Source organism: Bidens hawaiensis, unplaced genomic scaffold (assembly GCF_021521415.1).
Source record: "Bidens hawaiensis isolate Kalapana, Puna unplaced genomic scaffold, B.hawaiensis_p1.1 tig00042865_1, whole genome shotgun sequence".
Taxonomy (NCBI): Eukaryota; Viridiplantae; Streptophyta; class Magnoliopsida; order Asterales; family Asteraceae; genus Bidens; species Bidens hawaiensis.
Genome location: NW_027497590.1, coordinates 109248 through 127946, shown reverse-complemented (window position 1 = coordinate 127946; position 18699 = coordinate 109248). Strand labels below are relative to the sequence as shown.

Below are 18699 nucleotides of genomic sequence, written 5' to 3'. Positions count from 1 at the left end.
AAGCTTTAAACCTTTATGATAGTTCTTCCATTTATTTCTTCTTGGTAACTTGACGATTTTCATTGTTTGGAATACTCCAGGTTTGGAGGATTCTGTTGCTACCAAACCCCTAACTCCACCGACCTCACCGATCAATTTGTCAGATTTTTCTCCGATTAGGGAGAAAGAGGTTGTGGGGTTGATCAATTCCACGCATCTCCGCCCCACGATGAGCATGATTTCCAAAAACAGGGTGGGGTTAATGTGTTTAGACATAGAGGGCAAACTTCCTCTTCTAAAGTAGGTGAAGACACTGCTCCGCATCATCCCCGATGGACGTTACGGCGGAACTTGGTGCTGAATGATGCGGTCGTTTGCCAGGAATATCTCGACGAGAGTCTTCCTCCCTGCAGAGAAGGAACGACAACGTCGCCGCGTCCACAAAGATCTGTTCGACTCCAACTCTTATCACGTGGCGAACGCTGTGTCTACCAACCAGGAACTTCGCCGGGATTGGTTAGCTATGAATGATGAGTTGGAGGAAACCGAGTGGAACTTGCTTGATGCCAAGAAGGAGGCTCTCAAAGCATTAACTGATGCTCGAGACAGTCATAGAGCTATGGAAGTGGCGAAGGCCGAACAAATTGCTGCTGAGAAAGCTAAGGTCGCTCTTCAGAAACAGCTGGATGACCAAGCTTAGCTGATTAGGACCCTTCAAGCCGATTCAGCAGCTAAGGACAAGCGCTTATCTGACCTTAATGCTAAGAGTCGAGACCAAGCGCTGGAGTGTGCTAAGCACAAAATGGATCTTATCCGGGCTCAGGCGGATAAGAAGTGGCTTCTGTCAACAGCTATTCCCAAGGTACGAAGTCTGTTTGACTTAATCAGTTCAGATGTGTATGAGCTTACAAATGTGTGTTGTGCTTAACAGGTTATTGCTGACATTCGGGATAGTGATGATCTCGGGAATTGTGTTGCGATACTCCTCCGTGCTTCCAAGCAAGCAGGCCGACAAATGGGCTTTGAAGAAGGATATGAATTTGGCTCTGCGGGCCAGATTCCGGAGGAGCATGTGTTAGCCGGCAAGGATACTGCCTCTATCCTTATCGAGAAAACCAAGGAGTTTGATACTCTGAAATTTTCCCTCTCCGATCATATATCGGAGCTTACAGACAAAGAAGATGCTATAAATCAATTAAAGAATTTGTTGAACCTTGATGAGGAAGAAGCGAAAGCTGATGACACCACGGAAGATAATGCTACCCCATAGGTGTATAGGTCTTTATTGTAAATACTCTTTCTGCTTGTAATCTCATTTGACTATCCGATAAGAAGTCTTGTTTTCTTCCGGTGCACTTTGTTTTATGTATTATAATATAAGTGTCTATCTGGGACTTCGTTTGCGTCAATAAAAGATTACAACTTATCGAAATAGTGCGTAACTATCATAAGTTTCTTTATAACTAGGCATAAGCCGTCTTAAAGGAAATTACACGATTGCTGTACTATGTGGGCGCGCAGGCCGAAAATAAAAGACAACTAGGAGTACTACATGTAGCATTTCCTTAATTGTGATGCATTCCACATCCGAGGAATCTCGGTCCCATCTAATTTCTCCAACTTGTAGGCACCTTTGGATAGCACTTGCTTGATTTTATAAGGTCCTTCCCAAGTTGGGGCTAGCTAGCCCGGAGGCTCCTGTCCGGATGCCTTGTTGTTGCGGAAGACAAAATCTCCCGCATCGAATTCGCATACTTGGACCCGCGAGTTGTAGTATTTTTGAAGCTGTCTTTTGTAATTATGCTCGCGAATCGATGCTAATTCTCGTCTTTCCTTGAGCAAATCGAGATTCTTCCGGATTTCACAATCGTTATCGTTGATTAACAGGACCCTCGCGGATGGGATCCCTATTTCTGCCGGAATCATGGCTTCAGTGCCATAGGTTAGGCTAAACGGCATTTCTGAATTACTAGAGTTTTTCTGGTTGCGGAAGGCCCAAAGTACATGTGGTAACTCGTCAACACAACCGGTCCGTTTAGTACCCAACCTCGCCTTGATTCCTTCCTTGATAGTTCGGTTGGTCCTTTCGACTTGACCACTCACTTGCGGGTGAGCTACATATGTGAAAACTTGGGTTACCTGAAGTTCTCTTAACCATTCTTGTAGTCCGCTATCAGCAAATTGGGTCCCATTGTCACTTACCAACTGTTGTGGGAGACCAAATCGGCAGATGATGAATTCCCACAGGAATTTCTTAACATTCGATGCCGTTATTGAAGCGACTAGTTTGGCTTCTACCCACTTGGTGAAGTAATTAATGGCCACTATCAGGAACTTGACTCGTCCCGGGGCCTCTGGGAAAGGTCCCATAATGTCAATAACCCATTTCTGGAACGGCCAGGCAGATGTTACTGGAATCAGCTCGTTCTTTGGGTGCAAGGTATTTGGGGCATGACGCTGACAAGAATCGCACTTTCTGATTTCTTTCACGGCGTCTAAATGCATACCAGGCTAGTAATACCCTGCGTTCATGATTTTTGCAACTCTCATTCTTGGACCCGCATGAAGTCCGCAAATACCTTCATGAATTTCCCGGTCCGCGTCCACACAACGTAACAGCGGACCAAGAAATGATCTCCGGTAAAAGATACCATCAGTCAACTGGTAATTCAGAGCTTTGTGCTTGATCTTCCGAGCCTCAACTTTTCCTGCTGGGAGTGCTCCGGAAGATAAGTAAGCTTTGATGAGTGTCATCCAGGACTCGACATCGGTCTGGATTACCAGGACTTGATTTTTTTGAACGGATGGGTGGTCCAAGACTTCTACCCGAATATCTTTGGCAAAATTCTCGAAGTTCATTGAAGCTAGCTTACTAAGGGCGTCCGCCGATTTGTTCTCGCTCCTCTTAATGTGAATAATATTGAAAGACGTGAACTGGCGAATCAGGAATCTCGCTTGGGACAAATAAGAAGCCATAACCTCGTTTTTAGCCTCATACGTTCCATTTATTTGTCCCGCGATTAGCATGGAATCCACCCGAGCTTCTAAATGTTCTACCCCAAGCTTGTTCGCTATCCGCAGGCCTGCCAGAAAGGCTTCATATTCCGCCTCATTATTGGTACTTTTGAAGTCCAACTTGATGGCGTATGTAAATTCATGCCCCTCGGGGTTGACCAGCCTTAAGCATGCGCCCGATCCTTCACTGCTTGAAGCTCCGTCTGTAAACAATGACCAGACTTGTCCTTGTTCCGGAGGTGCTTGGGGTTGTTGTTCGATCATACATTCTTGTTCTTTGTGTTGCGGAACTTCTGTGACGAAGTCCGCTAGCACTTGCCCCTTGATTGCCGGTCTTGGTTTATACTCGATTGAATATTCACCTAATTCAATGGACCACTTCGCCAGTCGACCGGACAATTCGGGTTTGCTCAATACGTTTTTGAGTTTATACCCAGTTAGTACATTGATGGGGTGACCCTGGAAATATCTGCGGAGTCATCTGGCTGCATAGATCAGCGCCAATCCCAGCTTTTCCAACATTGAATATCTTGTTTCCGGGTCCGATAATGTTCTACTAACGTAATAAATTGGAGTTTGGACATTTTTCCTGTCTGTCAATAGAACAGCCCCTACTGCAATGTCGGATGCTGACAAATAAAGTGTTAGTGGTTCACCCGCATGTGGAGCAGTTAACGTGGGTAATTCTATTAAACACTTTTTGACTTCTTGGAACGCTTGCTCGGCTTCCGGGGTCCATCTGAACTGTGCCTTTTTAAGGCAATTTCTCAGAGTTGAAATGAACGGATAAGATTTAGCAGCGTGGTTTGCCAGAAACCTATTTAATGCTACTAATCGTTCATTAAGTGTTTGGACCTCTTTGAGGGATGCGGGGGATGGCATACGGGCTACTGCTTGTATCTTGTCTGGATTAGCTTTGAAACCCGTGCCTGTAACGATTATCCCGAGGAACTTCTCTTCCTCCATTCCGAAGGAACACTTTGTGGGATTGAGTTTCATGTTGATACTTCTCAGTGTTTCAAAAGTTTCCTCTATGTCCCTCAGCATTTGATCATCTTAGATGCTTTTGATTACTAAATCGTCCACGTAAACTTCAAGATTTCGACTTATCTGACCTTTGAAGTCTTGATCCATCAGCCTTTGATACGTGGCCCCCGCGTTTTTTAATCCGAAAGGCATCATTCTGTAGCAGAATGTGCCTTGGTCGGTGCGGAACGTTGTCTTGTCTTCGTCACCAGCCGCCATATGAATCTGGTAATACCCTTTGTAGGCATCAAGGAAGCACTTGAATTTGAATGGGGCCACCACATCTACCTTTAAGTCAATTTTTGGAAGTGGGTAACAATATTTCGGACATGCCTTGTTTAGGTCTTTGCTATCTATACACATCCTCCACGTTCCATTACTTTTTGGGACCATCACCGGGTTAGCCACCCATGTTTGGTACTTGATTTCTCGGATGATTCCGGCGTGAAGAAGGTCTTGTACTTGCCCGTTCATGGCTTTTGTCTGTTCGGGGCCCATTTTTCGCTTCTTTTGCACAATTGGGGTGATTAACGGATTCACCTTCAATTTGTGTTCTGAGATGTTCCGCGGAACACCTGTCATGTCCGCGGGTTGCCATGCGAAAACGTCGATATTCTTTGTCAATAATTGTTTCAGAAAAGTTCGGACGATTTCGGAGATAGCCGGACCAATTACTATGGTTTGGTCGGGAAATTTCTTGTTGAGGATCCACTTCTCCGGTTCAGTCCTCTGGCTTTGTTTGGAAACTTTGCTCGGTCTTGAACTTTCAGCTGTGTAGCAATGTCGGTTAACATGGATTATTGCTACGCCAGTGCGGGTTGGGACCCCTACTGCTCCGTGAGCTGTGGACGGATGTGCATTGAAGTCACCAATTGCTTCCCATCCGAGGATAATATCATGCTTGGACCTTGCCGGTAAAACTAAGAATTCAACCTCTTCGGTTCGTGAGTGAATTCCATCACTAAGTGTAACCGGGAAAGTAATGACACCCCACGGGTGCATTATTTCCCCACCAAACCCAGAGACGGGTGCGTGAATAGGTCGTAATCGTTCTTTATCCTCTTCTTCAAGCTGTTCAAAGCATTGTTCATACATAATGTCGGATGTACTACCGGTGTCGAAGAACACATATTGCGACCGGTAGTGTCCGAACAAGGCAGTAATTATCAAAGGGTTCTTGTTACATGGTCCTCCTTTGATACGAGGAAAAATGACTGGCTCATTTTTCCACTCTTCGTCCTCAAATTCTTTTCTCTTCCCGCTGGTCTGCTGACCTCTGTGAATCATATGAACGTTCAGATCCTTTATTTGCCTTTTTGACGAGCCCTGGTTATCCTTTGCGGGAGGTTTGCCACCCCCCTGCTTTTGCGCCTTTGACCAAGTGTTCCAATTTTCCATTTCTCACTGCTGCCTCGATTTCGTTTCTTAAGGCTACACATTCATTTGTGTTGTGTCCAATGTCTTCATGATATGAGCAGTGTTTGTTTTTGTCGAGAAATGACTTCCTCGGTATTGGTTGAGGTTTTCGAAAGGTTAGGTTCTCGGTCGTGAGGATTTATGATGGAGATTTTGACAGCTGAGTCCAACTGTTATTGGAAGAACGTGCGGGAAAGTTGCGTTTGTTCTTATTGCTAATCAATGATTTCGCATCAAACTGCTTTGGTGCTTCTGTACTTGGTTGTAGTCTAGACCAAATTGGCCCCTTAGCCTGTCTATTTGGTCTTGGGGTTTGGAATTCGACTCTTGGAACTTGTTTTTGAGTACCGGATCCCAAGGTTTTCTCAGTTCTTGCGAATAGCTTGGCTGACGTCATGATTTCGTCCCAAGATTTGGGCATACCATCTCTTCCGGTTAGAGTACGAATCAGGGCGTCACTATTTACATTCTTTCTGAATGCTCCTCTCAGCATGTCTTCACTGACTCCGCCAATATTAAGGCTCTCATTATTGAAACGAGTAATGAAATCCTCAATGGATTCGTTATTTCGCCTTACTACATCAAGTATTTCAGACGAGTCACGAGTGTGTTTCTTTTGTTGACTAAAGTGTTGGGAAAACTTTGCTACGAAGTCTTTCCAACTCTTAATGTGTCCGCAAGGCAATTTTTCAAACCATTCTCGCGCAGCTCTAGTAAATGTCAATGCGAACATATGGCACCAGTACGGAAGAGTCCAACCACTGACTCCTCCAACCGCTTCGAACCTTAGCAAGTGATCACTGGGGTCCTTCATCCCATTATATGTCCCAACGGATGTTGGCATTTTCGCGTTTATCAGGAACGGAGCTGTCGCGATGGCCGAAATGAACTTGGATTTTTCTGCGAATGACTCTGGGCGGTATGGTTTGGAGAAGTCGTGTTCCACATTGCTGTAATACTCTGCGTGGCGAATAGCCGATCGCGGGTAACCAGCCTCTCCAAATGGAAGAAAACGGTTGTCTCCGCTGTAATAACTACCTCCTGGATGATATGTTGAGTCGTGTCCGTCTAATTCTTCTTCGTAAGACGGTACTCGCATATTTATGCGGGGACGAGGACGTAACCTCGGGATTTCCTTCTGGTATTGCTCTTCTGGATGACTATACTGAATATGACTTCCTCTTATCGGAGGAGAAATAGATCTCCTAGGAGGGTCATCATAACTTAGGGTACGTGCGTGAAGTCGCTCATTCTGTACCCTTCGTCCATATTCAGCGACCAGACTCTCTTGTTGAATACGGAACCACTCATCTGGAGACAAGAGTTCCTCAGATCTGTGGCTTGTTGTATGAGTTTTCCTCAGGGCTGAGTCACCTGAATTTTCTTCGAGGTCAATTCTGGGTGGGTTCGGCGACTTTCTCTCATAGTTCGCTCAAGACCTCCCAAATTGGAACCTCTCTGAGCTGTAACCCCTCCCAGATCGTTGGGCGGGGTACCAGCTGGTGTTACTACATTTCTTGTACCCACTGGAGCAGCGTCTGCCAGTGGGGTACGATGCTTTCGAGTTGATGAACCACCCAAAGTAAAACCTCCAGGTGTCACAACATCATCTTGCTCATCGGGAGCAAGATTCTGTGCGAACAATGACGTTGCTCTCTCACGTGTTTCTAGGTTAGTAACACGTGGGATTTGTTCTGAGGTCCCCGTCGGCCCTTTAGGAATTTGATTCATATCGTGACTTCGAAAGAAAAATTTGTTGTTCTAACAAACACACGGATGGCGCCAATGAAGAAACACGATCCACTCCCCGGGTATGGGTCCTGGATCCGATGAGTCAACAGGGTAGGATACGGTTAACTGCCAAACGATATGAACCCAATTGCCTAAAGTCCAGTGACGAACACCTGCAAAACAGACACCGTTAGTTCGTTACGGGAAGGACAAGAGGGGGGGTCTTCCCGTAACCACCCTCCGACGTGAGAATAAGTACTGTTCTGTAGAAGATAAGCACTTAAGTAAATTGAGAGAGTACAGTGGGAGTGAATGAATACCTCATGATGGTTGAGAGAGTATTTATAGCCGAAGGGTGTGGGAAGGTGATTGGGGCTAGCTGTCCTTTAAGAAGATGCCTGCATAACCAAGATCCTTTAAGAAATCATCTTGGTAAATCTTCTAGAAGGCAATCATGTGTTGTCAGTTGTCCTGGAGCATTTACCTCGTGGTTATTTACGCGGAAGGATAGCTCTTCCCGCGGATGACCTTTGAGGGTGCTGTGGTGTTTCCGCATGCGCTACGAGGGTGTTCCTTCCTCAGATGATTATGCGGATGGTTTATATGTCCCGCGGGTGACTTATAAGGGACTTCTGATTGACCCGCGAGTAGTCCTTAAGGGTATTTGGGTTTTTTTGGTACCCTACCTCTATAGAAACATATTATATATAAATTAAAAATAAATAATTTATAAAAGTAAAACATACGTGCTCAGATAAAAATGGAAATTTTAGTTCACACATTCTTGGATTACATACACTTAATGACGGAGTTTCCTCTGACATACAATCATTTATTGACTCAATGACCCTAGGTAATTGCTCATATGCTAGGGGTATTTAACAACAATATGTTTGTATACCATAACTATATGTCCGTATATCAGATCTAAACATTCATGTACCACGACTATAGATGTGTATACCAAATATGTATGTTTGTATATATACAATATGAAATGATTGGTAGGACAAACACGTTACCTAACTTAATTACCTTCAATACAAACCCTTCTTTAGTGGGTTATGACTTATATGACCTTTTCAAAACTATGTTAGGTAAAGACTGAACTTGGTGGGAAAGAAATGGTTAGTGCTTAATTAGAAATTTAAAATACAGATTACTTCAAACTTTAAATATGAAACATGAGAAGTCGAGAAGATAGAAAGACTAAGCCCAAAACCCCAAAACCATAATATTAGAGGATCCATGTCATTCAAAGTCTATTGGGCCGACTGAGATATACTGGGCTGATTTCCTTACTTTGCATAAAAGTACATTAGGGTCATTTAACTATTCTAACTTCTAAGGCATGCTATTAATGCTACACATAGAGGTGCACAAATCGGGTTTTATAAATACCCGGGTTCGGGTATGATCGGGTATTGGTAATAATTGGGTAGGGTTCGGGTCTGGTATTGTCTCTAAAAATCATACCCTATGCATTGGGTTCGGGTCGGGTATAGAACCGGATATTCTAAAACCGGGTATTTGAATACCCTATTATCGGGTATTGAAAAAACTCTATTTACGGGTTTTTTCGGGTTTTTTTCCGGTATTTTTTTATATAGATTGGATTTTTTAAAACTTTACACTTTTTAGGGGTATTATTCGGGTGTTTTTAAGGTATTTTTCGGGTATACATCGGGTATTTGAAATACCCGGTTTCGGGTATTGGAAAACCTCGGTTCCGGGTTCGGGTATTACCGGGTACAAATCGGGTTTTCGGGTATTACCGGGTACAAATCGGGTCCGGTTCGGGTTCGGGTTTTGGTGCCAAAATGCATGCCCTATCCGTACCCTATGGGTAGGGTAGGGTTCGGGTTCGGGTATTAAAAACCCAGGTATTAGAAAAACCGGTTCTGGATACACATGGTAGTGGTTTTGTGTAACGTCAAAATGACATAAGCATGGGCAAAACTGGGGGTAATTTGCTTGATTTGTAAGCTATTTAAAATCGTTTCCAACACTACAACACCTAATTTTTTTTTAATTAGGTGTGTCCTTGAGTTGGAATGAAATTAAAGAAAATGAAATGATAACTATGTTAAAAAATAGTTATCCTTAGTAATCATTCCATTTTTGGGAGGATAACTTATTGGGAAAATACATTACTTTAATCCTTTCTAACTCCTCCTACTCATTTCCTTTCCATCCTAAAAAAAACTCAAGAACACTCATTTTTTAATTATCCTTAGTTTTCTTTTCCTTTCCCTTCTTTAAAAAAACTCAAAAACAGGGCGCAAGAGAATAATAAGAGAACGAAATATACATTACTTCCTGATTAATCCAAATGACACATTGCCTCTCTTCCTACACAAACTATTATCCGAGACCATTTTAATTTTTGTAACCAATTTACGCTTCCTCCCTTAACCAATTCACACTTCCTCCCGTGATGCGAAAACTATACGGGTATAAATGAGTGAAGCACAGGCTCTAGACCAACCCGTTAAATTTTCAAGTTCCAAATCGGCTTGTTTATTTTTTATTGAATATTTATTACTTCTTTTTATATGCAATATATATATATATATATATAGCTAGTTTAAAACATGTAATTTACATTTATAATACAAACAAACTGTTGTATCTGTATAAATAATAGGTTTGTTTGCGTTCGAGCTCGTTTATTAGATGAGCTCTAATTTAGTTGCGAACACGTTTAAGCTCGGCCTGTTTGAAGCTTTTAACAAGACAATTGTTAGCAACTCAATAAATGTTTGGCTCATTTATACCCCTAAGAAATCATGCCAAACTTGTCGGTCCAGCCAGTTAAAACAGAAAAAAAAAACTTGTCAGTCCAGCCGGTTAAAACAGAAACCATTTGAGATGTAGGTTTCCTCATACGTAAATAACTAGTTGTATGTTAAATGTCTTGATTTTAATTGAACTTGTTAAAAACATGAAAATAACCAACGGAAAACGAACTTGGTTAGTTGGTTACCTCTTCCTGTTGTTGGCCGGCCAGACCAGACCAACTTGTTGAACCAACAAATCTTGGATTCGTTTTTAAAACATTGTTTTCCCTTTAAAATTAAAAAAACAACATTTAATTTATAAAAAGAAAACATTAAATTACGAAACGTGACATGAATAAATAAACATAGAATTAAAAGCCGTTAATGATTAATGGTAAAGCGGCAGGCATGAATTTGGGGTTTTACATGTGCATTTAGGCATGAACCCACATGGGTGGTTTACAAACACATCACCATTTGGGGTGGAAAACCAAACCGGCCTTGATATATAATTATATCAGTGATATCTTGATATCTTCTCTAAAACTATACGTATTTATTATTTTTTACTAACATAACATATATCAATGTATACATATGAAGAAGCGTATGTGTAACCAATTATTTCTTCAGAATTATCGACTAATTTAATAATTTTCATATCAATAATTCTTGAAATTATACAACTTATCATGTGAATAAAATAACACAGTTAATACCTGTTAGTTTTGACGTGTTGTTATAGAAAGTTTAACACAAAAATAAAAAAATAAATGAGCATTTCATTATTTAACGAATCAAATCAATTGTATAAACTAACACACAAGAATTCTATCTTTCTATCATCCGATGTACACATCCATTCTACTTTTCTAAAACTATAATTTAAAAATAAAAACAAATAAATTTAATAATAATCATAAATTAATAATAACTTAATCCGCCATCAACGATAAACGCGGTTTCTTCATCGGAAGTGGGCTTTCAACTTCTTGTTCGTTAACCAAGAGTTGACTTTTCTTCCCACAGTCAACGCTCAACCCCATTGGTAAGTTATCAGGAAAAGCCGGCATGTTCAAGTCAAAGTCACGCCGTTGACCAGAATCAGAAGTGGTAAAACTAACACCACTGCCGCTGCCGCTGCCACCGTCGTAGTGGCGTCGTTTATGACCACCAAGAGCCTGGCCGGTGGGAAAACACCGGTGACAAATAGAACACTCGTGGTGTTTGCCACTAGGCTTCAAAACAGAAGTTGACACGGTGGCGGTGGTGGTGGAGTGGTCGTCGGGAATGTTTTTCCGGTGACTGGCTTTGTGGCCACCAAGTGCTTGATAAGAATGGAAGGTTTTGTTGCATACGGTGCACGTGTAACTAGTCGCCGGAGAGTTTTTATGTTGCGGTGGTGAGATGGCGGCGGAGGGGTTGCCGGCAGCAAGTAGCATCAAGCATAAAGCCAAGTACTCATCTTGGGTTTCCATGTCGGTGGTGGCGCGTGGGCGTTTGGATCGTTTGCCTTTGTTCCAAGAGTCTTGAACTGGAGGGTGGTGGAGAGATGGTGGTGGTGTGGTGGTTTTGAGGGATTCAAGTGCCATATTTGATTTGATTTGATATGATATAATATATTTAATGGAATGGAGGATTTTGATAGTTTGAGTGATGAGAGTAAAGAGTGTATAAGATGGCACTTTACTCCTTATATTTATATAAGGAGGCGAGGTTGAAGTTAGAAGTTGCGTGAGGGGTGGCGGTGGGAGTGTTGTAGAGGTTAATCTTAGTTGTTGGATCATTCGAATATTGGAGAACTACTTATTATTATTATTATTATTATTATTTAAATAAATGAAAACAAATATTAATAAAGTGAAATAAAGGTAGGAGTGTAAGTAGGGGTGTTAAAAAACTGAAAAAACCTAGGGGCCTCCTTTTCCTTTGTTTTTTATTCAAAAACTTATTTATATAGATATCGGTTTTAAAAGTCTAGGGGTGTTAAAAAACCGAAAACCAAACTGTATAAGTAATTGAAAAAATAACCGAAATGTGATTGTGATGTAGTTTTTGGTTTGGTTATTCGTTTCATAAATCTTGCTTATTCGAATAACCAAACCGAATTCAGCTGAATAAACTGGATAACTAAAGCGGACGGAACTAGAACATTTTAATTGGGGGGTCGTAATAAACTTTTTCTACATTAGTTAGTGTTGATATTTCAACTTATTTTCGAATTATTTTTGTTATTACTATTGTTGTAATTAAACCGATCTAACTACCCCTTGTGTTTGGTTTGAGTTCTTTTATCTAGTTGCTTACCTAAAACGGATATCTCTACGTCATATGAAAATGTATTATCTAGTTATATTTAAAAACAGTAAAATTATGATAGAAATATATAAAGTGGAAATCCTAAAGCAAACAAATGTAAACTCACAAATTGAAGAAGAAACTAAGGGGCTGTTTGTATACATCTGAATGGAACCATTCAGATATAAACATCTGATTCATTCAGACTTCAGGCTGTTTAGTTCCAAATAGAAAAACATCTGAATGGTTAAAATTAGGTCTGAATCATTCAGACTTGTTGTTGCTGCTGAATGGGACAGAGGTTCATTCAGATCTGAATGAACCAAACAGCCCCTAAACTTCTTATCATTTTTTAACAAACAACTAAAGAAGAAAAATGAAATATCTATCAAAATTAAGGAGAAAAAATAAATAAAGGAAAAAAGAAATGGAGTTATCAAAATAGGTAGGGATAGATTAACAGAGTCACGTGGTGACATATATTATATGTTAGTTTATATTTATTTATTAAAAAAAGGCCAATCTTCTTTTTTCTTCTTTATCATCTCGAGCTCCCAAAGCCACATGCCGGCCACCGGAGCTTTTCTGTAAATGGTATTTTTACTCCTTTTTCTTCACACTAACTACAAATCGTGATGCATTTCGAAGGGTCTAACTATAAAAGTGTGTCTACGTTGAATATATAGGTTAACCAAATCTTAGCCACCGGAGGGTCAACGGACCCCCTTGACCCTCCCGTGGTTCCGTCCCCCTGCTAAAGCCGGTAAATAGGTTAAATTCAATTTGTGTAGTCACATTTATAATTCGGATCAATTTGATTTTTAGTTAGAACAAACTAAAATTTTAAACCAAATAAATCAATAATGGAATTGGCAAAACACCGACGAATCTAGAAGAAAATTTGACGTGTGGCGTGAGCTAAAAAAATATTGTTCAGGGTGGGCGATGGATAAAACTGAATTGTGATTTAGTTTTCAGTTTGAATATCAGTTCCACAAATCTTGTTTATGCGGATAACCGGACCAAATTGAAACGTATAAACCGAATAATAACTAGTTTAATCGGATATCAAAACCGAATAAACGTAATAAAACGGTTGAATTTGATTAGGTTGGATGCCTTATGTGTTTAATTCATATGGTTTGATTTTTGGTTAAAACTAAAAAATTTAAGAGTAACGCTCTTTGGTAGTGTCTTAACGAGTTAACGGTCAATAAAAGACCATATCTTAATGGTTTAAACTGGTATTCAAACCGACGAATACACTTAAAACCAAACTATATAAAACGGATAATTTTTTTTATTAATTTAAATGACGAAGAATATGAAACTTTGAGTGTGAAATGGGGAAAGAGAACAAACGTGTCTTTTTTGGGCTTTACTTTGTGTGTTTTATATTTTCCTTTTATAACACGTGCGGTAAATTCAATTCAGTGTTCTGGTAGATAGTACTTATCCTCAGCATGACTTTTGCTAGGTATCTAATGGATGACACATGTCCTTTACGTGACCACACGTATCTCTTCATACGATGCTTTTTTGTCATCTCACAAGTAACCCACGTTTGGGCACATACACGACCGGACCCCTCCTACCAATAAACCAAAGCATACCCTTTGGAAAGGGCTATTAATTTCTAGATTGTATCTAATTTTCTCAATTATTGTTTTAATCATATTATATGTTTAATTTGTAAGATGCATAGTTAATGTTGATCGTATGACTTGTTGATCACATAGTTACTGTCCACGAACTAGGTAGATCAGAAGCATACTCAACAATGTTTTTGATCCGTGGATGTCAGTCAACCATCTATAAGACCATTAGGTGTGGTCTCATGTTCCACACATGTGAAACCTGGCATAAATAAAGACGCGTCTTTTTTAAATAATAGTTATACTTTTATGATTAACAACCTGTTGAAAAATTGTAAAACTAAATGCAATTTTAAATAAATGATTTTCATTAATAACTAACGAATAATACCGAGTCTTCTCTCCTCTCTAATAGACAACTAGCAACCGCACTGAAGCATTGTTACAAGATTCTTACATTATAGCAACATTTTAGCAACATCGTCAAATTACATTTTCAAGGTTTACTTAGACTGTATGTTAGGGTTTAACTAGCAAGGTTAAGGTGCCGCGCCATCACCAGGGCCGACTCAACGTTTTTAGAGACCTAAAGCTTACTAAACTGTTGGGTCCTTTTTCGAAAATGATCTAACCCTCCGCCTCTACCCGGACTTGGGACTCGCAATAATAAACTAAAAAGTTTCAAATTCGATTTGCCATTGTTAGAATGATTAATCCTGAAAAATTATTAATCAACAAATCAAGGATATAATACAAGTAATTACATATTACCGAAAGACTAAAATATAATTCAATCCACAAATCAACTAAAGCGATCAAATATTGAAGTAGACTACTAACCGATACTTAGAAAAATGTCAGAATTATGTGCCAACACTCAACAGCAGCCACTAGGCCACCCGATTTGACAATTTTGATGCCAAAAATGCATAATTGTGCCCAAATACTTGAACACCACATACGAGATGAAGCAAATGCTGAAAAAAAAAACAATTAAAAAAATTGACAAGGATTGAAGAACTGAATATATATTAGTAATGCAAGAATGAAGATATACCATAACTGAAGCCCTATTTGATTGGAATGTTTGATCTTGGAAAGATACAATCGCCGAATCAGTTTTCCGAAGTAAAGACGTAGCCAACACAATTAATCACGCTTCCTCTTATTTTCATAACCTAGATAACATAATATTATTATATTTATTTAGCATAGAAGAAGCAGACGTTCAAAAATATATATATATATATAGTAATATATACTATTTTTTTAAGAAATGGGGGCCTAAAATAATGGAGGCCTCAAGCTAGGGCTTGGCCTCCTATAACTATCCAACCGGCCCTGACTGTCACGTAGGCAAAAAAACTTCAACTAGCCAATCCTCATGGTATTAACCGCTTAACGGGAAGGGGGTATTTGGATTTCCTTCCCATGGCCCGAGAAAAAGGCAGGGGGGGCTTTGTTTTTCACAGGTTTGTTTAAAGCAAGTTAGTGGTGATAATATGGCCTAACAACACCAGTTTAACGTCAGCACAACACACATCCTTAGTTAGCAGGGGCAGATCCATTGTTGGGTCAGGAAAAGCGTATACACCCACTCAAATCTTTAGTTTATGTTCAAAACTAACGACCCATATGCCCCATCCTTAAAATTTTAAATGCCCCAACCCCAAACTTTTGAGCTTAACTTTCCAAGTCTAAATTTATTTTGTTTTGAAAAATGACAAGTCAGAATTGCTTAATTGTCTAACCACATAATAAATTGAAATTTGGAACATGCAAGTTATACGGACGTGAGAGATGAAAATATTTTCAAATCTGATCAGGTATATGTCGTTCAGATATTTTTTTATTGTGAGTTCTGTTTTTTGTTTTTATTTTGAAATACGAGATACCCTCAGAAAATTTTTTATTTTAATTTTGTTGTTTCGTTTTGATTGTTTACATGTTTCTTGAATTTCAAAAGGCATAAGATTTTGTTGTCATTTGAGGAACGATGATTTGGTTTCTAAAACATTCTAGCTAATTTAGAGTTTAATATGACTGTTATAATAATTAGACCGAAATTTGAATTATTAATAGTATCATCTTTTAATGATTAATAATTCTACACTATTTAAATGATAAAAAAACACTTGCAGGTGTTATAAATGAGGCTATAATTGAACTTTTTTAAAAGATAAAATCACTTAAAGGTAACTTGTAATATATATTTTGTTTAATGAAAGTTGTTGCTTAAATTTCTATACATAGTTAATTTAATGTAACCTTTTTACCCGCCCCATTTTGGTATGACCCGACCCGTCTTGGGTTGACCCGTTTTAGTTTGACTACAGCTATTTTAGAATAACCTTTTTTGCACCCACTGACTAAAATTTCTGGATCCGCCACTGTTAGTTAGTATAAAGGCAAAACCACACCTTAATTATGATTTTGTTCTATCTCATTTATGGGTTAAGAAGAAAATTTTAAGAAAAAAGATATACTTTTTAAAACCAACATATAAAAGATAAAAAGTTGGTTTTTTTTACCATTAAGTTTTTACACTATATGTATGGGGTTTAAACCATTGATATTTTATTTTATATTTTAACCACCTTACGACCCAATCAAAATAGAAATGACTTTGTATAAGTTAATTAAGTTTGTTGAATATTTAATTATATAATGAAAGTTGTTATCGTTGGAAACAACTCTTATGTTATATTTAGTTGTATTCATGCAACTTGTATGCATCTATTGCTTAATGAGACTAAATCGTTGGAAACAACTCTTATGTTATAATTAGTTTCTACTTAACTAATGCCAACCCATTAGATACGTAGTTTACTTAAATATTATATTAGCGTACTAGTGTCTAACTAACATTTGGCTATAACTGATTTTAACACTATTTAAGTTACATACACAAGAATTGGAGCTAGATTACAAACTTAATTATAAATATTATAAATATAGTATAAAAGAGATTGTTGGTGCTACAAAGTTGTTATTTTGATAAACTTTTGTTTTGATATATAATAGATAGTTTCTATTTGTAAAACAAATTAGGCTTTTGGTTTGTTGGTTGTATGTTGTTATTCTTATGTCTAATATGGTATGCCTCCCAAGTTCAAATCTCTTTGCAATGGGAAAGGATTGTTTTATTTTTTTTGTTTAAATTAGCTTCTTTTTTTCTAAGTTCAATTTGTTAGGTCATGTGTGTTGTGCATAACTTTTTATATTTTTTTGTTTTAGTTATGGTAACGTAACAAACATGATCGAAATCGATCAAATTGTTTAGACTCTCCGCCCAAGATTAATAGCACTTGGGTTTTACAAAGCCCAAGTTTTACCGACTGACGCTACCCCATACCGCACGTAATCGAAATCGTCCGAATTCGCGTCGACTTACCAACTCAATGCCCGGGACTAACAACACTTAAGTTTTACCACTGTCCGAGTCTGCCCGGCGCAACGCGCCGGTAAAACACTAGTATAGTATAAAAGAGATTGTTGGTGCCACAAAATTTGTTATTTTGATAAACTTTTGTTTTGATATATAATAGATAGTTTCCACTTATTAAACAACTTAGACTTTTGGCATGTTGGTTGTGTGGTGTTATTCTTATGTCTAATATGGTATGCCTTCCAAGTTCAAATCTTTGCAATGGGAAAGGATTGTTTTTTTTTTTGGGTTTAAATTAGCTTCTTTTTTTTTCTAAATTCAATTTGTTGGGTCATGTGTGTTGTGCATACCTTTTTATATTTTTTTGTTTTAGTTATGGTAACGTAACGAACATGATGGAAATCGATCAAATTGTTTAGACTCACCCCCTCAACGCCCAAGATCAATAGCGCTCAGGTTTTACAAACCCCGAGTTTTACCGACTAAAGCTAGCCCATAACAAACGTAACCGAAATCGTCCGAATTCGTGTCGACTTACCAACTCAACGCCCGGGACTAACAACACTTACGTTTTACCACTGTTTGAGTTTGTCCGGCTCAACGCGCCGATAAAACACTTGTTAGTTTATAAAATTTAGTAAGTGCATACCTAATAATTGCATGGTCTTTAGAATTACCATAAATCACTTTCATAAAAAAATCAAACTCATACTCATACTATAGTGTAAGAAACCAGATATGAATGGGCTGGCAATTGGGTACCTGTTAAAGACACGATAAGACCTGTTAATCAAAAAAGTGCGCTAGGTGATTTTTTTATTTTCTTAAATTATTGAAATTAGTAGGCTAGAGTCTAGCCGCTAGACTCCCTCAATATCCTTTATTGGTACACAAAACTTAAAACTGACTTATAGTCATGACATATAAAATAGTTAAATGAGTCGTATTTAAGTTTTATATTTTTGTCACGCGCGTCGCCTCTTACCTGTTAAACTTGTTAAGACACGAACTGTCAGCCCTAGATATGATAATTAATTAATTATGTTACTTTTAAATATATGATTACTTTTTAAAAGTTGTTTTCTAGAAATAAGATGTTGGTAGTTACGTCATTAATGAAAAAAATTAATTTAGAGGAATACGTGAACACTAAACACAAAATTTGTAGCAATCCTGGTTGATATTAATTAATTCATTACTAATGTAGAAGTCACATCTTGCTTCACTAATCTTGGTAATCATCACAATAGCTTCTCCCTAATTACTCATTAATAATGATCATCAAGTTCTTATGTCTAGTCAAGCTGTCAAGGTATCTTACAAATTATTCCAAACATTGGTAAGATTGTAAGAATACACACACTTACAATAAACTATTAAGTTGTTGATCTACGACCTCCCTACTAATGTTGAAAGTAGTTTAAAAGTTAAGAGAGAACATAAAATTGCCCTGAGTTTGAAAAATGTGTGA

At 38.6% G+C, this 18699-nt stretch overlaps 2 protein-coding genes and 1 pseudogene across 2 annotated transcripts; all 3 read right to left on the bottom strand.

Annotated features, from left to right (window-relative positions):
- Positions 1-1662: 1662 nt before the first annotated feature.
- Positions 1663-3258, bottom strand: LOC143593845 (uncharacterized). The gene is made up of 2 exons (XM_077073334.1): positions 2559-3258; positions 1663-2093 (listed from the first exon to the last, which is right to left on the bottom strand). The coding sequence occupies exons 1-2, from the start codon at positions 3256-3258 to the stop codon at positions 1663-1665; spliced, it is 1131 nt and encodes a 376-aa protein (XP_076929449.1).
- A 792-nt stretch (positions 3259-4050) lies between these two features.
- LOC143593844 (uncharacterized) lies at positions 4051-5418 on the bottom strand. Its single transcript, XM_077073332.1, has one exon. The coding sequence runs from the start codon at positions 5416-5418 to the stop codon at positions 4051-4053; it is 1368 nt and encodes a 455-aa protein (XP_076929447.1).
- A 5294-nt stretch (positions 5419-10712) lies between these two features.
- Positions 10713-11578, bottom strand: LOC143593854 (zinc finger protein ZAT10 pseudogene; annotated as a pseudogene).
- Between the last annotated feature and the right edge of the window lie 7121 nt (positions 11579-18699).

Bases quoted from the DNA above. Each gene is read 5' to 3' on its own strand.
- LOC143593844 (XM_077073332.1), bottom strand. From the start codon at position 5,418: ATGGAAAATTGGAACACTTGGTCAAAGGCGCAAAAGCAGGGGGGTGGC.
- LOC143593845 (XM_077073334.1), bottom strand. From the start codon at position 3,258: ATGATCGAACAACAACCCCAAGCACCTCCGGAACAAGGACAAGTCTGG. The intron at 2,094-2,558 runs GTATTTGCGGAC...TCACATATGTAG, and splicing joins GGACCGGGAAATTCATGAAG to CTCACCCGCAAGTGAGTGGT.